This window comes from Patagioenas fasciata, chromosome 23, assembly GCF_037038585.1.
Source record: "Patagioenas fasciata isolate bPatFas1 chromosome 23, bPatFas1.hap1, whole genome shotgun sequence".
In the NCBI taxonomy this organism is placed as follows: Eukaryota; Metazoa; Chordata; class Aves; order Columbiformes; family Columbidae; genus Patagioenas; species Patagioenas fasciata.
In genome coordinates this window covers 3,490,617-3,517,855 of record NC_092542.1, presented here as the reverse complement: position 1 = coordinate 3,517,855, position 27,239 = coordinate 3,490,617, and the positions used below count along the sequence as shown (strand labels likewise).

The 27,239-nt window shown below is 41.6% G+C and overlaps 1 protein-coding gene across 1 annotated transcript in view; it reads right to left on the bottom strand.

The window, feature by feature from the left end:
- PEX14 (peroxisomal biogenesis factor 14) overlaps positions 1-27,239 on the bottom strand; it is a 68,736-nt gene that overhangs the window by 16,333 nt on the left and 25,164 nt on the right. The window contains exon 3 of the mRNA XM_065855340.2: positions 18,378-18,462. Within this exon, the coding sequence (XP_065711412.2) occupies positions 18,378-18,462 (85 nt within the window). The remainder of the gene's footprint in view (positions 1-18,377; positions 18,463-27,239) is intronic.

The following is a 27,239-nucleotide window of genomic DNA, read 5'->3' as shown; positions in this document are numbered from 1 at the left end:
CTTAAACTGATGGCAACACTGCAATTATGGAATTTCATAAAGATGGAGAAAATACTAGTCTGTAAGTGTGGATCCAACTAGAACAGGGCAAGCTGTTCTATTTCCATGCAAACACAGCAAATCTGATAATATTTAACACTTAGAAATGTACGTAAGTTACTGAGGATCCTTACTTCATTCTACAAAAAGAGCAGGAAACAATGCTTATTGTGTAGATTCATAAATATCCCTGTCTTCATGGTTGGCATTTCTCACCCACTAACAAAAACGTGCAGGATACTCTAAGAGTGTCCTCAGGCAGTTACAAGTAACTCATCAAAATTCCCTTTAGACTGAACTTTTTCCAGATTCACCACCTACACACATGTATGCACACACTATGAGCTTTCCATGCCCCAAATTATTCAACCTTGATACATTGAAAAGTGGGAATTTCCAAACCAAAGTGTCGTCTGTTCCAATATTTTATCTTGCTTTATTTTATCACAGTCCTTCTGTCACTGCATTATGTAAAAAAGTATCCATGACCTATTCATTGTTCTTATCTAGCAGGAAGTTGGTAACTGAAAAATAATACCGGTTTTTTGAACGCAAAAGCAGTGCCATGAAAACCAGAGCTTTGTGTCTAATATATGTCTCAAATAGGTATGTCAAGAAAATCACTTCATTTTAACAGAAGAGTCGCTCTAAATCCACTTCTCAACACTTTGGAAAGCAAACATTTTTGTTCTTCTGGAGTCGCAGCAAGATCAAGACCATGCAGAATGCAAAAGGTTAAAAGGAACAATAAAGGAAACTGCCAATTGTAAGTGAATTATATTTGGCTTTGAAAGCTGAGCCACGGCTATATTATAAAAGGCATCTCTTTGCGTTGTTTACCATCACCCTGACTAATGCAGACCTTTTTTTTTGTTTTAAATAATCTCATGCAAATTAGACACACACTTCCTTCCAGTTGATTGCTATCTGCAAGGAATAATCTAACCGCAGAGGGTACTGAGCAAGGACTGAGCTGAGGAGAAGGATGCAAGGAAACTGTCTTCAGAGCCCTACAGAATGCAAACCTGTTCCCTTCCCCCCGCCATCCATTTCATTCCTCTGCAGCACCACAGCCAGGGCAAAGAATTAGTCATGATTTTCACAAAGCCCTAAAATTTCCTCTTCAGGGTGTTGATTTGAATAATCCAGCACCTCTGACCCTCTGTTGTCATTGTCACTGCCGCCACTCCATTTTCAGGGAACACTCAGCCTCTGTAAATTGTAGTCAAACACGGAATTAGAGCAAGTCAGAGAATAAAACGGCTTGTCACAAACATCTCTTGGTGCCTGCACCTTGGGTATTGTATAAAAAGCCCCTTTGCCCAAAAACTTTTAAGACTTGACTGTCTATTTAGGACCTTTTATAATATCTACTATTTAATATAAAGATGTCATGTACATCAAAATACTTAGAGGAGTATCGTTGTGCATATTTTACAGCTGAGGAAGAAGTGAGACGTACAGATATAACAAGTGCTCCAAGGTCAGAACTGAACCTCTGCCAGTCAGAAAATAAAAACTCAGGAGATGCGAGTCCCAATCTGTTGTTTTACCATAAATCCATTCTTCTCCATTTTCTGGATGAAACACAGTAGCAATAATTGCAACGCAAAACCTCTGCAGGAGCTTAAATAGATGAGCCACTAAGTTTCTTCTTCTCCTTCGCTGACATTTCAGTGACAACCCTTTTGCCCACCCATCCACTGAGCATATCTTTCTCTTCATTACATTCCTCCTTGCATTGCTCAGTCCAGTAATTCATGCAAGATTTACACAACCTGAAGGCAACATTAGCTTTAGGCAGAAAAATTCTGGTTAGGAAGAAATAAAGCATTCTGCCATGATAGGGAAAGGTGGTGGAAAGAATTAAGTTCCTTTTGCGGGTTTCCAAAGGCAATTTTATTACCACTGCGACAGACCCCCCGGAGCTGCCATCACCCCCACCCTTTTGCAGGGAGGATAAAGGGTGGTATCTGTTCTTATTTTCCTCACACGTGCACACACTTTCTATTAAGAAGAAAAATAAATAGAAGCAGACAACCTGTTTAGCTACAACAAACGATACGAGTACCCAAAGTTGGTGCCTGGCATCATATGACTAAAAGGAAGATGTATCGTAGACAGCCTGAAACAACAGTGCGCTCCTGTTCCTGGAAGCCACTGAGTCAACTCTGCTCAGAAAGAACATGGCCACATTTTAAAAGAATCATCATAAAAACCTTCTGGGATCTGATCCAGACTAATGATTCCACCTGTTCTGTCAGTTGCATGCAATGCTGGGTGACTCTTTTATCAAATGTTTGTCCTATATCCCTTCTGCTTAGTTGAACGCATTTCAATAAGGTCAGAAAGGCCCAGGCTCTGGAGCCATTTGCTTTCATCCATCTTGGTCCATGGGGCGTTCCTGAGGCTGAGCCCAACCCAGCTTTTTAACCAAACCTGAGGTCTCCAAAACATCACTCTGGTTTTTTTACCCTTCATTTGCATTATTTGAATGTGAACATCCTGCTCTGCACTTCCAGGCAAACTTTGTGTAAAGGAACCCAAACATCCAAGAGAAATGGACTGGACTCGACTGTCAGGTCGAAAAATGCAGAAATAAAAGTTAAAAAGTTACTGAAAAGGCTTGGAATTCTTGCGGCTCTATTCATCTGCAAGACTGTCAATTATGCAATCACGATCTTTAAGTAACATTTTCTACTTTAAGCCATCAGGGTGACTAAGCTGCAATCAGAACTGGGAAAGGTGCTCTAACCTCTGCTACACGGCACTCAAATAAGGAAGGAAAACCTGATTTAACAGTACGACGCTAAGAATTACAGCGAGGCAACCAGGAAGGAAAAGGTTAAAATAAAAAGTATTTTGGGCATAGATAATATAAATAAATAAATACATGGGCAGCAGTTTCTCTTCCTGACCAAGCTTTTTGGAGTCTCTCATAAAATGAAGTGTAATGGAGGAGAGGAGGGCAATGTCAGAGGGTGAGGGTTTGGGAGAGAGGTTGTTAAGTATCTCCCTCTCCTCAGCTGTGTTTACTCCATTTACAGGACCCCGGGTGATTGATAGACAGGCAAAAGCAAAGCAAGCAGATAGTAACCCCCCCAGGAGCATCGGGAGAGGGGATAACTCCTGACATCATCTAGAGCCCCAAACTCTCCTTAGCCACTTGTAATTAAAAAGACAGAGCAAGATATGCAAACCAGAGAAAAAGTGGAAGAGGATTTTTTTATTATTTATTATTAACATTTTGTTGGAACAGTAGAGTGCAATAAGGACTCTCAGAGCCGTTAAAAGTCGTCGGCTGACCTGTAGACCCCTATTTCCCAGAGCCTTGTATAAAATTGAATTTTTTAAACATAAATTACACGTAATGACGACACTGTAAAAACTAACAGTAATGGAAAGCTGTGCTGTATTTCATTAGCCTGTATTATTCCGTGCCACCTGATCCAGCCGGGCCTTGTTTATGAGTTAGTGTGTTAGCAGATGCCGATGGAAGCATTTGCTTCGACCTTGCTCTTCTCATTGGGGCATGAAATTACGACGGCAGCACCTTGATATTACAGCCATAAATACAGTAAACTGCAAATTTAAGCCAACGGCTCCTATTGTCTCTGAACATAAAGCTGATCGGTATTTATTTAAAAGGAGAACGAAAAAAAATATTATATATCACCTTGTTTATGGGTCCAGTTCCGCCCCCCTTCCCCTAATCTGCCTTATTCACTTGGTTAAATACTAAACAAACAAACTAAATCCTCCCTATTTTCTACTGATTAAATATTCTTATGAAATGAGTATTGTCTTCAGAAAACTGGATCAAAGTATTTTCGCTCTGAATAAGAAAGGGCAAGTGACTTGCTTAGCACGTCCTGGAGTGGAAAAAAACACGAACAAGTACTCCAACTTTCCTTCTCAGTTTTCTGTCTATGAGAAGTTCAAGACGTAAAATGAGAAAGTTGCTTCTGGTCACTTATTTATATTTGTGTATGAAATGTATGTACATGAGAGAGAGATGTTTCCTTCCAGTTGTTTGCTATTTAAAAGTATCTCTCTTGTTAATATTATTTCAAGACAAGGAGGAAAGACAGAGGGAAAAAAAATGCAACAAGATGAACGGGAAGAGAAAAACATGCACAGGATCCCTTCTGTGAGGCAGCAGAGCAGGAGAATCCCTCATTCTCCTATGGACATTTTGGGTAAATACCCCTGTTCGCTGAACATTCCCACTAAAATTTATTAGAGGGGGAAAATCAAACACAAAGGCAAAAGGACATTGTAATATCACAAAGCATATCACAGCATAAATCACGGCATTATAAGTCAGTGCAAAATGTATTTCACTGGTAGTTTCAAGGCAGGGAAAATACAGTTTCACTTGTAGTAAGAGAGGTCAGGTCTCCCTCTTCTAATGTAAAGTAAGCTTCTTGCTTATGTGAAGTATGTTATCTCTGTTTCATGTAGGAAAAAAGGAAGGGATACCTTAAGTAAAATCTCCTAGTACTAGGCAATATATTTCAGGGGCCAAAGCACTAAGAGGAGAGTAAAGAAACAACACGCAGGATGGAGAGGCTGAATAATGGGCTGAGACTTGGGACTCTGAAAAGCAAAAGCCCCATTCGATGCAGTGCTGTAACAGCCTTACCAGCATTTGGACACCTCGTTTTGAATTAATCTACAACAAATCTTCAGGTAGCAGACAGCGTAATTCAACAGGCACAATTTCGGCTTCACAAAAAGTTCGGATTACAAAAAAAGGCAACCCCCCCTAGAAAGAAGATTGTGCATTCAGGGAAAACAAGTATTAGATACACTAAAGGGCTAAGTTTCCAAGCGTACTCAACCTGTGATCTGCAATACTTGCTGTTATTCCTGCAGAGAAACTGGTCTCATGGTGATGGTTCCTGACCATCATTGTTTGTATGATAACTCCTCAGAGACCCCAAAAGGCATTTGCTGTGCCGGGTCCTGTGCAGAAGCAGGGTGGAGGGCGGCAGAGCCAGAGCATCGCGCAGCCCGCGTGAGGGAAAGAGGCTGGAAAGGAAAATACTGCACATCGAACCGAAGTAACTACCCAGAGTACACAGCAAGTCTATGACCTTTGCTTTCTATTCTATTCAGAACTGCAACAAAAAACATTCTATAAAGGTGAAAGGATATTTGTTTCTTCTACAAGTTCATTCTCAAAAGTAGAACTGTTTGGTACGTGGAAGTTCAAAAATCTAGAAACTAAACTTCCTTACCAAAACTTGCCACAAATTTTCAAAACAGCAGTGTCAGAAAACGTTGGTGCTTCAGACACATTTACTTTGTGTGAAAGGAAAATATTTTGTTAAGCAGCTTGTTGAGCAATAGTAACAAAATGATTGGCCTTTGGCTACTCTTTGATCTGTGATAATATCTTTACAAGCTTCTAAGGGGAAAACCAGAGGTTGTCTTAAATTTGGGTAAGGTAAAACACTGGCAATATAGGAGGATTGGGTTTGACCTACCTTCAAAACTCTAATTTTAAACCGTATTCCCAACAGCTTGAACCAGCATGTCACAGGAATTCGGGCACCAAAGGAGAAGGGGCTGGCCTGGAGGATCTGTGCTCAGCCAGATGTCTGTAACGTCTTATGCATAAGAACGAGAAAGACCGTCCTGATGCACCATTCCCAGTTCCTTATGTTACTCCCAAATTATTGTTTGCCCCAAACACACTAACAAGAGCATCTGGATATTTTCTACACTGGACAATACCCATCAGAGAGCAGCCTCTGCAGACTAAGATTCACTGCAATGTAAAGAGCAACTTGCCCCAATGTTATTTATTTCCTCTCTTATTTTCAAAACTTAAAACTTTAGAAAGGAACAAAACAAACCCATCAGTCCAGACTTATCACACAAAAAAATCATACAAAGTGTATACTAAATGAACTTCTAGCGTTCAAAGAACGCACAGAATGAACATTGAAGACGCAGGACAGCGCATACTGTGCACTCTGTCAGAAGTTGCTGTAAGGAGAACAGGAGCTATAGCTACGTGTTTCTAAGAAAATGTAAAAATACATGGAAGTAAGTATGGAAAATATATGGAAATGTAAAGAAACCAACAGTGGCAGAGGAGCCATGAACACCGGAGTCTAAGTCCTTTTTCTGACAGATGCTTTTTCACAACCTTATAGAGCATCTTTGCTCTCCTAACCCAGTTTCTATCAAGTGGAATCAATGTTAGACACCCAGGAGTCAGGTATCGCGGCACCAAGAAGATAAGCTCAATTAAGAAAAATATAGCTAAATACTGTGTATTTGATTATTATGGTACAAATGTTTCAGGTAAAACTGGTTTGCACTTCCCCTAGGAAGACAGAGACGCTAATACACTATTATAAAAAGACATGTCAGCAAGTATTCATTACAGATTATAAATCACCCTCGTTCTTCTTTCTTTTGTTTTAGAGAAATTTTTTTACATGCCATTAAAATATTGTTTGCTGAATGCTACTACAAAGCTAGCCACCTGTAAAATTAAAGGCTGATGCTGCCAATAACAATGTTGAAATACCTTCTGTTTAAAAGGCAAACCTACTTTGTAATTTTTAACACAACTGTATAAATATTTCTCCACCCACTCTTCACAATTTTGTTGGTTATGTCGCGTCCATTTAGACAACAACCATCTATGTCATCACACAGGATGTTAATCTTGGGTGGAGAAGAAAGAAACAATAGCAAATTAATTTTGAAGAAACCAAGACTACACATTCAAGCAGGGTCCTCCATGACAAAAGAAGAACGAAGACAAAAAACATTAGGGAACAAATCAGCAAAACAGCAGAAGTTACAAAACACAATTTTGAATCTTTTGGTTTGTTTGTTGTTATTTTTTTCTCCCCATGTGCCTTCAACAACTCCTCAGAGTTCTAGAGAAAATTAAAGGAGTCTGGATTAAATGCCCAAAGGACGACTAATGCTAACAATCCTAAAAATAACCAGGTTAAGTGGTGGAAAAACGATGGTGACCACACACGGAGAACTGGAGTGGTAAGGTAGGAAAGGAGTTTCATCATTGCTCCCTCAGGACATGCACAGAACATACAAACTGCTGCTGGTTCTCTAGGGTTCCGATTACCATGCCAAACACACCTCCAGAGTTTCCTTATTAGTATAATAAAAAGCCTCTCCAACATGTGGGTTCTATTCCCAGCCTTGCTATTGACCTTGTGTAGGTCATTTAACCTCCATCTGCCTCAGTTTCTATATCTGTAAAACAAGAATAAAATGACACAATATGCAACCGACGCTGACAATTATCAGGTACAAAGACTGACAGTTTTGAGAATCTATACATGTATAATATGCATTTGAGCTACGTAAAGCATTTGCAACAAGTAATTTACTCAAGTAACAAGTTTATCTTTTTTGGTGCTTGTAGATCATCTTTGGAAGTACTTTCAGATTTCTGACTCTCCTCAAACTCTGCAAGGACTCGAATTCTTGCTTTACTTTGACTGGGTGCTATAATACACGGCATTTCTCTGGTTGCCTTTTTGGCCAAGTGTTGTCCTCACAATCCAGTCACTGAGGTTGAACGTTCAAAATGGAAATACAGAAATATCTGTTTTTTTAACGATGTCTGTTGTCTTCTAGTGCCTCACCGAAGTCCCAGCCCAGGAGTTAAAACAGGAGTGGCTACACACCATTCACACAGAAACTGGAGTGAAGATGAAGAAATGTTTATGGGCAACTTTCTGCAACATAGCACAAGTCAGATCAATAGGTGAGGCAGCTGAAGCAGCTACTCATACTGTGCGAGGATAGCTCTTGGAGTTCCAGGACTAGCAAATAGCCCCTAAACAAAGAAAAAATCTCATAAACATAAAGGGAGTGAATAAAAATGGAAAGATATCCTGTCTAGGCTCCACATAAGACTGTATCTCCTTTCCAGGCTCCTGATCAACATCAGTAGACAGGTGCCCAGCTTTTCACAGTGTTGGAGTCAATGGCGAAGGGCCAAGGGTGCACTTTGCAGATCCCTCTCTCTGCGCTGCAGCCCTGGAGCAGAGGAACACGGCGGCACGGGTGCAGGGAACGCTGTGCAGGGGAAGCGGCTGCTTGCTGAGCTGTGTGAGGGGAAAGCTCTGAGCAGCAGCTTCAGCCTTGGTACCCCGGGATGACACGGCCCCACGCTCCTGAGTGCCCAGTCCAACGACCAGATAGAACAACTTATCCTCTACAGGCACTGCAGCAGATGAAGCTCACCAAAAGGACTCTGACTCTTTTCTTCTCCCGTTTCCTCCCCAGTTTTCTTTTACTGCTACCCCTGTCTGCCTCAGGTGGCCCAGTGTGGAAAAAGCTCTCCTTTTATGATGCAATATCTGGGACCAGGTGAGGCCCTGACTCCGCAGATAACCTAACAAATGGGCAAGAGCAGCTTGTGTTCTTATTGACAGTGCACGTGCTGGTAAATACCGACCTCCAGGGTATTCTGAGCAAACACGCGGCCATCCCCAGCTTCTCAGATCCACACACACGCGCAAGCACTTGCTTTACCCGACACTGAACTCACACCTCACAAACAAATTATTTAACTACTCTATCCCCCAAGGAAGACAGTGATCATTTCAAATGCAGCTCCCTGCTCATCTCTCACAGACACGCAACGGCCTGATAGGTTAAATGCTGCCATTTAATTACAGTAATGGAAGCTGCTATTTTTTGGTTCCCTTGAATCCTCTCTCGCTCTCTTTTTTAAACACATACAGAGTCATCTTTTAAACATGTATTTTATATTTCTGAGTTTAACAGCTGCATTCTCCTAGTTACTTGAAGAGTAGCAGCAATGATATTCTGATATTTTTCTCTGTAACTCTGAGCAACTAGCAAAAGGAAGCCAGATTGGGGGAGATGCTTTAGGAAGGGATACACGCTGCAGAGCCCAACCTGCCCCTTCATTTACTTAGATGGTTTGTGTTGATTTCACTGCATCAGCTGAACCTTCCCCTCTCCCCCAAAGCAGCTGGGGCCTGGGGAGAATAAACAAGAAAATGCTCTGAGTAATTTTACTGAAAATGCTATAAAATTGGTACATCACACTGACAGTATGGCATAGTACGGTTATATTTATATATATATATTTATGACTGGGAGTCAGAATTATCTCAGATCTAATCATTCTTAATACATCTGACTCCACTTCTCCATCTAAAATGGGGACGGTGTTTCCTCTGTTTCCCACTGAAATTTGGAGTTTGGAACTGTTTGGGGAATACAAAGGTCTAACAAAGTAGAGAAAATGTAATTAGAAATACATTAAACTTATAATCTTGCCATTCCACAAAAGGTGTCACAAGCTTAGTCAGTTAATAATGGCACAATACTTTGAACAAGTAAAGTGGCACAGAAATACGACAACTATGTTTGTTCAATTCTTGAGCATGCTGCAAACCACTTCTTTTTTCCCTCGAGTGAATTCAGCAAGGGGGCTGTAAGTGGCCAGAGACTAGAGGGTTTTATGGTTATTTATTACTGAGGGAGGACACATAACACAGTTATTCCATGAGTGGCACAATAACTATTTGTGGATTTTACATTTTGCATTGTGTGGCAATTAGAAAAAAATCGAGAAGTAAAACATAATACTTCCAAGTCTAAATAAATTCTTACCTATGCTAAGGCCACAACACTCCTAGAAAAACACCCATATTGCACCTGTCCTCAACTTTGTCCTTTAAATGTGAAAAGCTTATTTATTTGTTCTGTGGCAGTGGGCTCCCCATCAGCCGGCCAGCCATGCAGGGATATTGCCATCTCCATTCTCTGGTACAGATACCCACCGGTGTCTCTTAAGGATGGAATCTTAAAAGGTGAGGCAAGGCAGAGACAAAGACAAATTTAATTTTATCACCATAAAAAGGGACATTTCCACATGGGCAGCAAGGACATGAATATCATGTGTATGCGGGGGCGGGGGGATTATAAACGCATTTTTGGCGAAATTCAATAAAGCTGATTCCACTGCATAAGGTCAGCAATTTACTTTTAAAAAATGATATGATTGCAACTTTTAATATAACCCATGTATTTGCTGCAAGATGCTCTAGAAGATTGTGTAATGTAACCAGCCGACCTCTCCACAGGAGCAGAGATCACCCCATTTACCCTTTATTGTCTTGCTAAAAGCAATGCACATTTGCACGGTATGACAAAGTCAACAGCTTTTACTTCAGAGAGCCTCAGATTTCATTGCGAATGAATTCTCTGCTCTCCTAGGAGTGGAGTCTTGCCTGGACTAGGTTCCATGAGAAAAAATAAGACAGAATGAACCAAAGAATAAATTCCCTTTCAAATAAGGGAAGAACGATTGCGCCCGAGATTAAAATTAAGAGGGAACAGTGTATAGCAGAAAAGCAAATAGTAGGATTTTCATGTTCACGGGCAGCCAAGACATCGTTTTAAACAGGGTAGAAATGTTGTCAAAGAGAATCTAGAGAATTATCTCATACAGGAACTTATTTTATCTTTCCTAGCAGGAAAGTGTCATTAGTTCTGAGATGGATTTCAGCAGAAGAGCAACACAGACTATCCTAATTACACTCGGTTTTAGCCTCAAGAGAGAAGGCTGTCTCTTTAGACTTAGAATACCAGGTTCATTCCCAGAGTACATCAAGAACTGAATTCCTTTACTCGCTTCATGAAGATTGTGGGGAAACTCTGGGCTGGATGACCATGAAGAGCAAATTCCTTCTATTATAAAAATATTTTTATACAAATGTACATAGATTTCTTCAACTGTCTCAAGGTGAAGCTTGCTTCAAAGGTCAAAGCTGCAGGGCTGGATTAGGATTGCACGCAATCTGCCCGAGCCTTGACATGCTGACATTCTAAAGTTTGCAGCTCTGCCCTCCCGTCCTCAGCTGACAGGAGACTCTGAACCTCTCTGCAAGGGTGACTCTTTCTCCAGCGAGCAACTGAAAAAAATCACATGCTGCAGCACCAAGAACTCTGAAACGAGCATATCAAAGCAGTTTATAAGCACGGCCAACATAAATCTTGCTATGTTAATAATGCAAAAGTGATAATTAACTCCACTTTACAGATGGGCAAGATGAGAACGAGTAACTCGCCCAAAGCCAGGCAAGCAGTCGTATCTCAGACCTCCACTGCCTGCCCTTAGATTGGAGCTACAGAAGTGACTTTCGTTCGGCACTCTGCATCTACTTTCACTTGAAAACACGGTAGATCAATTATTAAAGGTCTGAGCCTTTTCTGCCCATCACTATGGCTGACAATTTCAGGGCTCAGAATATAACTGACTATTTTAGCATTGTCTTCTAGAATGCACTCCAACTCACTCTGCTGTAATCATATTGGTTTTTCAGTGCTACCAGGAATGGAAGTATTATTTTGACAGTAAACAAGGCAGATATGACTCAAAACACACTCAGTGACCAACAGGAGTTAATTTTGCAAAGCCATTTTTAACGGCTCTTTTACATTACATAGTTATTGTCAGATAGCCAAGTGGAGAGACATCATTAAACCCATGACATTCCAATTATTTGTTAAAATTAAGCTTACAACCAATATTTTGTCGCATGCACAACTTCCTGGGCACCAAACCAGTCTGTTCCAATTTATGAATAATTTTCAAGCTACAAAAACATGGCAAAGGTGATTCTGGACTCTTCTCTGAAATCACAGAATCCCAGAATGTCAGGGGTTGAAGGGCCCTGGAAAGCTCATCCAGTGCAATCCCCCCATGGAGCAGGAACACCCAGCTGAGGTTCCACAGGAAGGTGTCCAGGCGGGTTTGAATGTCTGCAGAGAAGGAGACTCCACAGCCTCCCTGGGCAGCCTGGGCCAGGCTCTGACACCCTCACCGGGAAGAAGTTTCTTCTCAAATTTAAGTGGAACCTCTTGTGTTCCAATTTGAACCTATTACGCCTTGTCCTATCATTGGTTGTCACCGAGAAGAGCCTGGCTCCATCCTCCTGACACTCACCCTTTATACATCTGTAAACATGAATGAGTCATCCCTCAGCCTCCTCTTCTCCAGCTCCAGAGCCCCAGCTCCCTCAGCCTTTCCTCACACGGGAGATGCTCCACTCCCTTCAGCATCTTTATTGCCCTGCGCTGGACTCTCTCCAGCAGTTCCCTGTGCTTCTGGAACTGAGGGGCCACAACTGGACACAATATTCCAGGTGTGGTCTCCCCAGGGCAGAGCAGAGGGACAGGAGAACCTCTCTGACCTACTGACCACCCCCTTCTAATCCACCCCGGGTACCATTGGCCTTCCTGGCCACAAGGGCCCAGTGCTGGCTCATGGTCACCCTGCTGTCCACCGGGACCTCCAGGTCCCTTTCCCCTACACTGCTCTCTAATAGGTCATTCCCCAACTTAGACTGGAACCTGGGGTTGTTCCTACCCAGATGCAAGACTCTACACTTTCCGGGATATCCTCAGGTTGATTAGTTTATCACATTTTGTTAGCGCTATTGCTGCAGGTCTCTTCTTGCCAAAGAAGCCAAGAAAATCCGTAAAGCTCATGACAAGTTCAGATAACACAAACAGTGGTAAAATTGATGGGGAAAGGAGGCAGCATGATGAATAGGCTGGTGCCGAACAGCAAGTGACAGATCTGCAGACAGAAGACGGGCAGGACAGGGGGGGCATCTCCGTCATTGCAGATGGATAGGGATTCTCAATCATTTTCAGGAGGAAAAAGAAGGCACCTAATAGAAAATACAGAGCTGTGGAACTAATTTCTGGATCATGAGCACATCTGTTCTTCTGGATCACGAGACTCCAGCAGTGGAAACCTCCCCTGTATGTTGAACATTATCAGCACTGGGCAAACACAGCAGAGTGCCAAAAATGAATGTGACTACTGATAACACTGATTCAGATAGGAACTGCTCTGAGTTTGTTAGCAATGAAAGCATCCATTCACTCTTTAGTCTTTGGATCCCTAGTAAGTTCCTTGGAATATAACCAGATTTCCCCACTGATGCAGGGTTGTGAACTGATTGCATGAACAGGTGTAGGACACTTTTCTTTAACCTAAGCAAAATATTAGAAGGCACATTAGCTGTCTTTCAAAGTCATAAACAGAGGCCTAAGCATCTCTAGTAATTAAATATCCCATAGTGCTTTTCAAGAATCTTAGTAATTTTTGTAGTCAGTAATTACATTCTCTATCCCTAAAGCTCCCTCTGCAAGATGACTTAGATAAAGTATTCTTCATTTGTTCTCCTAAAAACCATGTTGTGATGCTAAGCAGTGAGCTCCAGATAACCCCACAGACACCACCAACCATGCTCCATCCAATGGTTAATGGGTACAACTGCTCTAAGATCCTCAAATGAAAAGCGTTATGAAAACGTAGAATGCACTGACTTCCGTTTAACCTGTACAGTCATTTCTGTAAGTCTACACAAGCTGTTGGACTTACTTGATGCTACTTGAACACCAAAATTCTTTAATGATCAGAAAGTCTTCTCTCCTTCACCGTCTCTTAAATCCATACCCTGTCAGCAAGTCTGAAGAGAAGGAGAAATCACCTAGCATTCACTGGATAGTCTGCACTTACAGCCTAATCACATGTTCTTGTATCAAACATTGTCAATTCTAGAAAAGTATAAGGTTTGCAGGGCAATAGTAGTTTGGCCCAAAGAAATACTTTGACTGCCCAGGTTACTAACTACATTTTTTGGTATGAGTTGTCACTGGTCTCTATTGGCTTGCACTGTATTTTCTTCTCAAGAAAAAGCTTTGTAAAAACTGTTCCAGCTTCACTGAGACATGTTAAAGAATTAATTACAAAATAAAGCTGAGGTAGAAAATTAATTTGGGAAACACAAGAGGTTACTTTTCTTTTCCTCCCTTTTCTGGAAGTGGGGGAGGAAAGGCAGTTATTTTCATCTCCATGCTGGGGCAGGAGTTGGGAGCTGCCCAGTCGATAACCTGGCCATCAGAACAAGGTTTGTAATTAAAAGGTCAGTGACCTGGAAAGCTAGGGCCTCACTCTCAGGGCTTCTCAGTAATGACGGCGCTATTAAATTAAGACTGTTATGAAATCAATGCTAAAAAAGCTTTCATGGTAACGAGATTCCATTCAAGGACATGCAAACTGCCTCATGAAATGGACTTAAATTATAAAAAAGAAAAGTAATAAAAGAGGGCTAAATTGAAATCTGCTGAAGAATTTACTTCCTTCAAAGCCCTCCAGCAGTGGGCTGGGCCCCTTCTCCCAGGTCCTCAAGGTGATCCACTTGGGTTTCTTTGGCAAAGAAGGAAAGACATGGGGCTCAACTTCCAAGAATGCAGAATGTAGAAAGAGGAAGAAAAACAAGTCTGTTTTCTACTGGAAATTCTGGGGCTGACAGCATTTGTTTCCAGGGAATCAAGTGTCTTTGAGCTCTGAATGGGAAGGGCCATGTACAATTAAATAATTCATCTCTTCAGAAATCACCACAGCCTGGCACCTTGACGCTGGCAATTTTCTCTGGAACTCTGATGCGCTGCAAAAAACTGTGCAAGACCTACAGGAAAACCTTGTGCAGCAACTCGCTTCCGATCAGCCAAAGTAATGAAACAGATCAGGAGATACAACATGCAAAAGGCCAACACTTCCAACTCATCTCACCAAGTGAGAGCACGACTGCTTTTAGAAGCATGTAGCCCATTACATTACACATATATATATTATACAAAAGAGCAATCCAGGTAGTGTATCTCCTGAAGACTGTCCAACCTTCTGGGTGGACGTTTTCCCAAAATAACTCAACAATTATACATTTAGTTGCCCTAATGCACTTCTGTTCTCCCATCACTGTAATTTCTTAGCTCCCCGTATGCTTTTCTTTGTTCCCACAATCCCACTTCGGGAAGGCATTACTGTACTCGTTTGACATATTAAAGGAACAAGCAACCACGAAAAAAGTCCTTTATCCAGGATTACACAGTAAGTCCTAGCAGTTATTCCCTTCCCTGCCCCAAAAGATTACAGCACCCTGGAAAACAGAGCTCCATCTGCATAGCGCACTTCCACCCCCTTTCTCTATCTTGCGAGAAGTCACAGATTCAGAGAACACAAAATGAACAAACCACATGAGTTACCGGCTGGGTAACCAAGCAGTGCAGGACATCTGAGGCACAACAGCGAGATGACAGACACAGTTCCACAAGGGTTTAAACCCCACGTGCTGTCTAATTACTCCCAAGGCGCCGCCGATTCTGTGGCATGTCATCAGCAAAATCAGCGAGTTGGACAAAAAACAAACAACAGCTTTTTTTCCTTTCTTTTCTTTCAGATACTCTGAGGGGAAACAGCTGTTTTTTCCTTCATCTGAAGAAGTTCATGATAAAAAGGAGGAAATGTCATAAATTACACAAAATGCCAGTGTAAGCTTCAAAGAAAATGATAAATGATTCTAATAACTTCATGTTTCTCATTAATGCCTCTGTATTTGGGAGTTTAAAAGTGCTTAAGACAACAAAGAAATCTCACCCGACTTTTGAAAGACCTTTTACAAATCCGGGACACCCTCATTCTCCCAACTGTCATCAACGCTATCATCCCGTGTTCCGAATAGAGCAGTTCAGCAAACCCCTGACCCACGAATAACCAGGGAAATCTGCTTTCAGCCTCTGCAACTGCTGTTCACAAGAGACCAAACCCGGTCCAGCTGATGAGCCTGAAGGAACCTGCATTTCTCACTGCCCTGAAATGGATTAAACAAAACCCTGCATTAGATATTAAATACAAATAAAATTTGATTGGTCTTTTTTTAGGAAGGAGATGCTAATAAAAAATAAGAAAAAGAAATATAATTCAAGGTAGAACTACCTCTGCAAGTCTCAGAAGTGAAATTTCACAGGCAAAGCCGGGACTGTGGGACCTGAAAGCTCGACCACAGCTGATGCTCTGGTCCTGCCCCCGTAGTGGGGAGTCACAGATTTCTCCTGTACGGTTCCATGAAAATAACTACAAAAGGCGAGTTCACACACGGTGTACAACTATCTATAGATCTGAAGATTCCCCTCCACTGAAATTCTTCTGGGGTCCAGCAAATATCTGCTGAAACCTGGATGAGAGTAACTGTGAAAAAATACAAGGGTACCTCTGTGTTTAAAAGGGACTCTTGTAACTGAAATGGTTTCTCTACAGAAAATGCTTCTTTGACTGGCAGTGAGGAGTTCTCTACCAGACAGCCCAACTATCTGCAAAAGGGGGATAAACATTATCATTGGGATGACAATGACCGTATATCAGAGAATAGGGGGAATAGCCTACCGAACCGTGTAATTCCTCATTTACTCAAGACTAAAGTAGCCACGACACCTACGTTTTCAAGACGAATTGCCTCTGTCTGCGAGAGCACACAGGTACCATGACAGTATGTACCTTCTGCTCTCGAGCACTGAACAGAGGTCACGTTGTAAACTCAGTGCTCAGAATCCACAGGGCCATATTTCCAGTGACTGTTGGGTACGGGTACTACTGGACTCTGCTCCTTCCTGTCTCCCACTGTTGAGTTTTTAAACAAACAATTAGCACAAAGGGAAGAAGGGCTAATTAACAAAGACGAACAAACAAACAGCTCTACCAAACAATTTCTGCTCTTTAGTAATTATTAGCCAAGTAATTCATAAGGAGTATTAGCCGGGCCACAGTTTCCCTGTGCCTCCATCTCCCCACCCTTCCTCTTCTCCCAGTCAGGGATTTATTAAAATTAAACAGATTAGATGGAGCTCCTGATACTAAAAACTGTTCAGCAAAGCCTGCGGTGGGGAAGTGCAGAGCAAACACCAGAGACATTTGTCTCTAAATTGCTCTAAATACCTTCTGCAAATGAAATTCTAACCCAGCTGTGTTGAGAGAGAAAATGAGGAATAACTGGTCATTGTCAGCACAGAAGAAGATCAGGCAGTTATAATATTGCACGATATACTGGGGGCTAAGGATCTCTCGGCAACAATAGATTTTGTATCAGGTTACCCCGGGTAATCAGCACAGCTTTTAGGCTCAGCTTTCCCTTGCTTCATTGCTTCGATGATAGAGTTGAAATCCCCAAGCTTTTATGATTAATTACTCCCCGTAGGTCCACATATTTCAAGGAAAAACTCATGGAGCACAGCGGCCAACAGGCTCCAAATTCTAATGCCATCCTGATGGCAGGGCACGGCAAGCAACATACCTATGTGTTTGGAATGTTCTCTGACTGGCACCAGCACAAGCAGTGAGAGGACCACGCTCCAAATGACATCACTGCTAAAAGACAAGACTGCCATTCCCTTCTAGGTCCTTTGTTATTCAAGATGAGCAAAGTGGTGCCTTTACTTGAACTCTCCATCTCATGACGTCAGGTCTCAGGCATCTCAATAAACAGTTCATAATCCCAAACAGAATAATATATATTTCATAGGCGTCTTTACTTTTCAAAACTTGAGATCTTTAGCTATAGAATTTGACGTACCCTGAAGTACTTATGACTTCAACACATAAGTGAAGTGTGTTGCTCCCCTCTGAAGCCTGGAGTTTGTATTTTCAGTATCATTCCAACAGCTTAAAGTGCTCCATAGTGCATGTAATTAACTCCAAGGTAAGACTGTCCTTATTATTTACATCTTGCAGTAAAGATCTAAGCAATTTGGTCCCAGGAAGACAGCATAATACGGAGCGAAATTCATCTGAAAAGCACTGTAAGTTGTGGACTAAAAACTTCAGAAAGAAAAAAAAGGAATAAAGATAGTTCTGCTATGAGTCAGAAAGTAAAATAAATTCTCAGTAGGCAATGGCCAAAGTATGTTCTATCTGTCTAAAACAATATAGGATTTGTCAAGATCTTTTCTATCCCTGCTATAGAAAAGGGCTAAACTCAGCTAGCAGTTTACCATTTCAGCCTGAAAGTCAAGTTGACCCCAAGCTTGACCTTAACCTGACCTTGTTTACTTTCACCAAGTCCTTCGCCCTTCATCCCTCTCTCTGGTTCTCTTCAGAACCATTTGACCTTTTTACCTAGAAGTTGGTCATTCTAAAGCCAGTGTCACTAAGGTTGGAACTGACCAACTAGTCCACAACTCTAAACTGTCCTCATTGCAGAAAAGATGTGACAACAGTTAACCCCAGCACTTCCAGTGAGTATTCTGTATTCTACAATGCCACATCTGGTGCCAATATTGCACTAGTCAGTTTGAAAGAAAAGATACTGGTATTTCTTACGAACTTCAAATATTTTTTTGAGACAACTTGCTTTGCCCTTAACATCTAATTTTCCACAGCAATACATCTTGGCTTTAGGCTAACTCAAGCTCCTCATTATTACTGAGACCACGAACTTAGGAGTCCATACCTTTCTTCTTCAAAAATGCTCTTCTGGTTGCAATAGGACTTTGGCGGACTCGTGGATTCTGTAAAAACTTCACCGCTGTCACAATCTGACGAGGGCAGGAGGATTGGAGAAAGAGAGAAAAGAGCCAGGTTAGGAATGGTCAAACTCCTATTTCACATTATGCATTCTGTACTGCGAAGCAAGGCAGCGCATCCAACATATGGAGACAGTCTGGAGCTGACACCGATCCAACTTTCAGAAATGGTTCAACAAGCATCTGAGTTTGTGGCTCAACTCTAATCAGACAGCACAATTATGGCATTTCAACCTAAAAGCTTCTTGTTGAATTACTCTTGGAGCAGCTCAACCTGCACAAAAAACTCCATTAAGATTCTTATGGGTTTCTGTCACTTATATTGTGATCTTCTTACCTAAGTGGGCCCCTATGGTTGAGGGCAACCTGAAGACAATGCATGTGATCTGGAAGAGTAGCTTTACCAGTACAAATGCTTCCTTTCTATCTGACATGAAGCTTGCTGCAAATTCTAAGACATTAAGGCCTTTACTGACCTCATTCTAATTTCCTGAAAGCAATAAATAAACCGCAGCTTGTCATGACTGGAAAAGGAGCAACTTCACATGTTTTGGGTCACATAACAAAAATACCAAAAAAGACACTTTTCATGACCTAAATGGGTAGGTGAGTAGTTAAATTTATGTTCCACACTGGCAGAAATCACAGATGACTTTTGTCTACAGACTGACTTCTACATCCTTCTTTAAGGTGACATAGCACTTAAACCAAGCCACTTACTCCAAGGGTAAAATATGGGATAATACTCAATGGCATCAATGACAATGGCCCTAGCTTTTACATTTCCACTTAGTGCCAACAAAAGGTATTTGATTTTTTTCTTCATATGGGAGGTGAACTTTCCACATACTGTCCTATACTATTAGACATATTAATACGTGGTGCTGCACTAGTGAAAAACACCTGATTCACCTTCCTTACATACAAAGACATCTGTCCCAATTGTGGCATCAGGGGAATAGGATGCCTGAAGTTACCAGCACTTAAGAGATGGACACATCCATGTGAACTAGTGGAAGAGATTATTTCCTTCCTCTAGAGCTAAAAATAACCATGCACGTGCACGGAAGAGGTTTTTCCTCCCCAAACAGTGGCACGAATCTTTTCCTAAAACCGTGGTATATGCCAGACCTATGTCAGGTAGGTCTTGAAGAGTTAATCTTAAAATACACTGGAATTCAGTTCCAAAAAGGTTTTCAAAACTTTTCACAGTACAAAAAGATGGAAAAAAATAGCATCGCCACTGAAATCACCAAGTTTCACTTTGTGTTTGAATCACACCCTTCAAATATGCATTTCTGGTCAGAGAGCAAAGTTCTGATGGGTTTAATGGCACTTTCAATGTACTCCTCAGTGCATTCCATCAATGTTTTTTTTCTTTTAAATTGCATCTCTTATTTCTTTAAATACATTAATCAGGCTAGTGTAGGCAAAACGGATCCATTGGACAATGCAATAAACATGAATTATCATCTATCCAACACGCATAATGGCTTAAAAATACATAATAGCAGGTGTAGTTTAAATGATTAGTTATTACACCTGTGGTGGGTCTGATTCAATTGGGGAAAATCATCTTTAATAGGTTAAAAGGTTTAGATCACCAGGCTTCCCTTAAAGTGGCTGTAGAGAGGGTATGATGGAGTACGCTGTCATTACTAATTCATTTAAGAAAAACATGGGGGATACAGCAAAGAACAGCATAAACGAGTGAATCCAATTTAAACATCAGGTAAAGCAGAAAACACCTTTTAAAAAAGCATGATAAATGAATTTGGAAGAGAGATGAAATTGACATATTTATTTTAACGGGAATGTGACAAGGTCCCAGCACACTTCAAAGTTGGGAGGATAAAATAAATGGGGTATTTTAAATTCTTTTCCTTTTCTTATTTTCCTTCATTTTTCCCCACTAAGTTTACACTCAGTAATTTTGAGCCATAAAATCCTATAGTAAAATACCCCATATAAAGTACACTTCGGTTTCATTTATGTGCACTTGATCTGTCTCCAGCTGAAATGCAGGTGACAGGCAAATCACAGATTTAAACTGTGCTGATATTGCTGTGCCAGATGCAGAAATATAAAGCGCCCAGACTAATAACCTTAAGCTAATATGCTGAATAAGAAGGATGCCCAAATGAGCAGACCAACAGATATGCGAACATATCAAAACCACTTTCCTTCTAACAATAATTACTTGTTTGTTTCTTCAGAAACTCCTCAGCGCTCCCTCCCACATCCAGGGAGCCAGAGACACAAGCGGCCTGCAGACCCGAAATTCTGCGAGCTCTCATATTTAATTATTAGTTCTTAAGCACTAAAAAACCTGTAAGAAATAAGCAGTATTTTTTCATTGTGTTATTTCAATCATAACCATGCAAGCATTTTATTGATTCTAACTCTTTATTATAAAACTTATTTTTGCCTTGTAAAAATGTAAACATTTCAGTAATCAATTTCACTCCAAAATAAACTTCTACTTTATCTCTTCCCTGCATCACTTCCTCCAACATTCACAAAGTTTTTAATCTTAAAACAAAATACAATTACAAACAACAACAGAAAGGAACCCTGGATGTGCATTCCTCCTCCCAATAATCCCATGTTTCTCGTATCTGTGTTTGCATTTACCTCTGAACATTCCTCCCATAGGCTGAGCTGAAACATCTTCATTTTTATAATTCATCATGTATACATGAGCAACTTATGAAACAATTTTGGCCACATCAAAATGCCAATATTTTCAACAAACGCACACAAGAACTTTCCTACCTTCTATGGATCATTTTCTTTGCACAAACAAGGGCAACTGCAGTCCATAATTTAAACAACAGAACCAGGAGGCGGAAGATGAAAAGACTTTGCAGTTCTGTGTATAGCCAAAAAAATCATGCAGCAAATAGCACTCTGACTCAGCTGGTAAGACTGTTCTATACTACTTCTGTACCACTTGTAACACTTCTACAGATTTTTATATTATTAGGACACTGTCGAGTAATGTGCATTGTATCACAACTCTGATTCTCAGATTGCCAGCACACACTGGCCAGCAAACTGGTTTTATCTAGTGGATCGGGTACATATTTCTCTTAATGAAAGGCAACATATTTGGCTTGTAAAAGCAAGTCAATTCCATGAACTTGGTATCCCACCACCACTTCTCCTGCCGTGATATGATACACAAAGACACATTTCTGAGTGGTGGTGGTGGGGGGGTGGAATCCTGAAGCAGCTCTTGTCCTACAGCTGGATTTTCTAATTAGAAAATGAACGTGAATATTCATGCATTATATTTTGTGTCTGGCCAAATTACATAAATTCAGGCCAAATATTGTGCTTCAGTGTCAAAGATATAAAACAGAGACAGGAACTTTATTGCAGATGTTGTGGGAGTGCAGCAGGCTGCTGGAACTCTGGGCCCAAGCACAGCACTTGGGTGTTACAACCAAGCTCCCTCATCCCTAATTTCCCTCCCTTTCGTATAATGGGGAAGGTAAAACCAGCCTTATTTCATATTATGCTCAAAGCTGCAGTGTTTCCAATGAAGCAATCTAAGCTACTGCATCAGTTACTAGCAGTAGAAAAATAAACCACAAAATTTAAAATACTGTAGTAAAAATTCACTTTCTACCACCTTGGGAAAAAAAAAACCCAACACCTACTAACAAAAAAGTAGAAGAAAATCACCTCCATCAATGAAAGTTCCAAAGGATCTACCTTGACTTGAGTAAGGCATTTGACACAGTCTCCCACAGCATCCTCACAGCTGAATTGAGGGAGTGCGGTCTGGGTGACCGGGTAGTGAGGTGGACTGTGAACTGGCTGAAGGGAAGAAGCCAGAGAGTCATGGTCAATGAAGCAGAGTCCAGTTGAGGCCTGGATCCAGTGCAGTGCCTCAGGGGGCAGTACTGGGGCCAGTATTATTCAATATATTCATCAATGATTTGGACAAGGGAATAGAGTGACTGTCAGCAAGTTTGCTGATGACACCAAGTTGGGAGGAGTGGCTGATACTGGAAGCTGTGCTGCCATCAGAGACCTGGACAGGCTGGAGAGCTGGGCAGGGAAAAAATTAATGAAATATAACAAGGGCACGTGTAGAGTCTTGAATCTGGGTAGGAACAACCCCAGGTTCCAGTCTAAGTTGGGGAATGACCTATTAGAGAGCAGCATAGGGGAAAGGGATCTAGGGGTCCTGGTGGACAGCAGGGTGACCATGAGCCAGCACTGGGCCCTTGTGGCCAGGAAGCCAATGGTACCTGGGGTGGGTTAGAAGGGGGTGGTCAGTAGGTCAGAGAGGTTCTCCTGCCCCTCTACTCTGCCCTGGGGAGACCACACCTGGAATATTGTGTCCAGTTGTGGCCCCTCAGTTCCAGAAGCACAGGGAACTGCTGGAGAGAGTCCAGCGCAGGGCAATAAAGATGCTGAAGGGAGTGGAGCATCTCCCGTGTGAGGAAAGGCTGAGGGAGCTGGGGCTCTGGAGCTGGAGAAGAGGAGACTGAGGGGTGACCTCATTCATGTTTACAGATATCTAAAGGGTGAGTGTCAGGAAGTAGGAGCCAGGCTCTTCTCGGTGACAACCAGTAAAAGGACAAGGGGTAATGGGTTCAAATTGGAACACAAGAGGTTCCACTTAAATTTGAGAAGAAACTTCTTCCTGGTGAGGGTGTCAAAGCCTGGCCCAGGCTGCCCAGGGAGGCTGTGGAGTCTCCTTCTCTGCAGACATTCAAACCCACCTGGACACCTTCCTGTGGAACCTCAGCTGGGTGTTCCTGCTCCATGGGGGGATTGCACTGGATGAGCTTTCCAGGTCCCTTCCAACCCCTGACATTCTGGGATTCGGTAACAGAGTTCTATGTGGAAAACAGAATCAAAAGCCACCAGGAGTGCAGCCTGTAAGAGCTCTAATAGATTTCCTAATACTGGGAACCCTCTGTAGGTTATTACTAAACAGCATTTGTTGATAGACTGAGACTTTGAGATGACCTGTGATGTAAAGGTTGGGTCTGAATTATACGTTGCAAGGGATGGTATTTTGTCTTTCTGAGTGGATCTGTATCTGTTTAAATGCAACACTTCTTTTCATTAAGCAGAGGCGGCACAGGCCATGAACTATGCACAGACAGTTTACATTACATGTGCGGAAGCAATCAACACTGGCAATATACATGACGTATGTAAAAGAAGTTGGAATTAATTTTTTCCAGTGTATTAAAAAATAATAATATGGCAGTATCAACAAACGCTCAACCTATTTCAGCCAGAGCAGAAGGCCACAGCTATAGGGCAAATGGAACTGATCAATATATTAGCCTACAGCAACACCCCCTCAGTGTACGGCTGTATGTTTGCAAGGCTCAGAAGATTAAATTGTCTGTGAAAGGTTTCTGCACTCCTACTCTAAAGGAGATACCCAGAATCCTGTTAACAAGCAGCAGGCTAAAGCCAACTTACATTTTAACAAGGGCTGACTTAAAAGCCTGGCACTGCGACGAGCAAGAAAACCCCTTCAAACAGAAATGCTGCATTTTAGTAAGAAATCAGCGCTCTGCCAGGACTAACTTGACAAATATGGTTATCAGTGGCACACGGAAATAGTTGCAAAGCAGCTGTTAATCAGGGAAACACATCATAGAACGCTGATGCTAGCACTCATGAAAAAATGCAAGGGGCTAATTATGAAGCCATATATCTCACTAAAGAGGCACCGTTCCTGGAGATTCCAGGCAGAGCTCCCTGCGAGTCGGGGTCCTGGGACACTAACACACAATGTTCTCTAACACCAGCCTCCTTCTCCCAGGAAAAACCTTTTCCCAACACAGTGTTCTGAGCCCCAGAATTGCCGTGAAATTCATATTGCACAGAAACTGCTTCTTACTTCTAAAGAAATTATCTGCAGGCTGGCCAGGAGAGAGGAAACACTTTAAAGCTCCTATAATTTCAATGAAATTTTTAGGAAACCATACAGAACCACGGGAATTTTTTTCTGTTGTGAGAGAACCTAGAGACGTACAAAGTTTGGCTGTTTGCAAAGTCATATCGAGAAAAGTTTAAAAACGCAACAACAACAATAAAAAACCCCTCACGTAAAACAGAGCAAAGGAAAAAAAAATAATACCTTCTAAAGCAACATTTACAGGAGGCAGAAAAGAACAAAGGGAAGAAAGCTTCGAACTGTATCGGTGATTAAGAACGCAGAACTAAAAGGATATGGAATAGTAACAAAAAATCGGCGGTAAAAGCTGAAAGGGGAAAATCCGAGCAAGCCGGACAACTGGGAGTGCGCGGATGGGAGCGAAGGGAGCGCAGCAGGCAGCGGTGAGGACGCGGGTTCCCGCGCTGTTCGCGGAGCGGCCGGCGCTGTGCGGGCCGCGCGTCCCCAGCGCTCCCCCTGGCGGCGGCGGGGGGGCACCGCGCGCGGGGCGGGCGGCAGCGCCGGCGGGGCCCGAATGAAGTGTTTTCACTCAGTGGAAATGAAATGTTTTGCAAGATGAAACAGAAAGAAAATTGAGGTTTTAGGTAATTACTAGTTGGCATTTACATATCACAGGCTGGTTCAACACCTATTCATTTTCCTCTTTTATTTTCAATTTTTTAAAATTGCTCATTAAAATGAACACATGACAGGGACGGGGGGGGGGGAGGGAAATTACTCTTCCTCTTTTTCCTGAGGACTACAAAATCCAGATCTACTTTAAATACATTTATCTATAATTATCACATACAAAAAAGCCCTACTTAATTTACATTAACAGGGTGACCAAAAAAAAAAGGATAAAAGCCAGCAAAAATCCAAGCGGAGCTGTGTCGGTGTCAGGGTGTTGTGCCTGCTCGGCGCAGGACCAGCCTCCTGGAGCCAGGACCAGCCTCCTGGAGCCAGGACCCCCGCGCACGCTGGAACCAGCAAAATGCAGCAGCTGGAGAATCTTCGGTGTGCGCTGCTCTCCTATTCCCATCAATTCCACCCACCAGCTCAGCTTTCAGATGCCGTCTTGTACTTTCCCCTCATTTATTCTACTATTCTCACTACAAAGTGACTCCTTACAGTCGCTGTTCTCAAGTTCTTTGTTCAGGAGCCACCTCACGCTTCCTCCAGCTGTTCAGCAAGACGTGACCTTTCCACCTGCTTTATTCGCACAGAACCAGTCTTTCCTCACATAACCTCACTATTTCCAGGGATCCTGAGCTCTCAGGCTCTCTCAGCTCGGTGACCTCTCCATCCAGATGCCCATTGTTCAGTAAAATAAATATTTCCTATGCAAAGCCCTTAATTTTCCTGCGCCCTTCAGATTTTTTTAATTTTAACCTTGTGAAAGTGTTATTTAACCCCACAATGCATAGTAGGATACAATTTGTATGAAAAATGCAATATAAAATAAAGTTTTATTGTATCATACGTTAAGGACATAAAACATCCCTGATAGAAGTGTACAGGAGCTGACATGATAGACTAATATATTTTAAGGTCTATTGTGTAAATATGTATTTAGGGAATTCTAAAGCATGGTATTATTGACCCAAGTCTCTCTTAAAACACATTGATATATGGAGTAAAAGCCCTTATGAAAAGTAGCAACTTCGTCTGTGTAGTAGTCACCTTTCAAAGTGAAATATCTCTGCCATCTTCAGTTTTTTCTGATTCGATGTAAAACATCGTGGACATCTTGACAAAACTCCTCTTTTTAAAAGGAATTCTATTCAAATAATACATGCATAAAACTAAAGAGAACAAGAAACTTTTACACAGACTTTAAATGAAACCTACAATAGCTGTTTTTATACACAGAGAAAATGTGCTATGTATGTATTTTTTCATTTCAGAAAGAAATTTAGCTCCAAATGAGACTTCATAGCAGGTTTAATACAATACAAACTGTTACGGGGAAGTGATACCTGGTGCAAAAATGTAAGAAATACAAGCAGAAAGGCAACCTAAGTGTATTAAACTGATAATGCAGCCATAACAAACTTTAACCAGTGAGTAGCATGAACCTTTTTCTAGGGTTCGAACATTTTAACTTCTCATTGAAAAGATACAATCTCACTTTCAGAGGAAAATAAACTTTAAAAATCTCCTTTTTGTACTCTCCCTAAGCTTTAAGTTGCAAGTTTCCTCTAATCACCAGTACCACCAAAGAAGGTATTGCAGCAAGATGAACGAGGTGGGGTGGGTGCAGCTGGGGGGAATAATGCTTGCAATCCAACAAGCAGCAAATTATTTGAAGTTCTGTTTACATAAAACCGGCAATAACCTCAGCACTGAATGTACTGGATCTTTGTGAATAATGTATGGACTAGAAGGTCAGCAGCTCATACAAGTAGGTTCCAAGCGAGGGTGAAGCCAGTGTGCCATGATAAAGTTAACAAGCTGATTCAACAGGACCTCCGAAAGATGCCAGAGGGAAGGCAGAAGGTCAAAACTGATTAAAGAGAATCTGATTTTTATAACTTTTCCTGACAGTATCCGATTTATACATCTCGTTTCTCCCTCCTTACAGAAGGAAGCTTAGAGATCACCAAGGCTCTGTGCTGTAAAATTAATGCAAGTGTCAAGCTGTTGAGCTGAATCACTCCAAAGGAACGTAATGACTCAGTGTCCAAGATGCTCACTACAGCAGAACTAAGATCATTCCGTGGCTCCAGAACTAAATAAAATGCATGATACAGCTTTCAGTGGAGTGGATGGCAGCACCCTCTTCATACTGCCGTCACTAAAGAGTTCAAATACAACAGCTTTTGAAAGAAATGTCTTTTACCCTATTATCTTCACATATGCAGAATGTAAA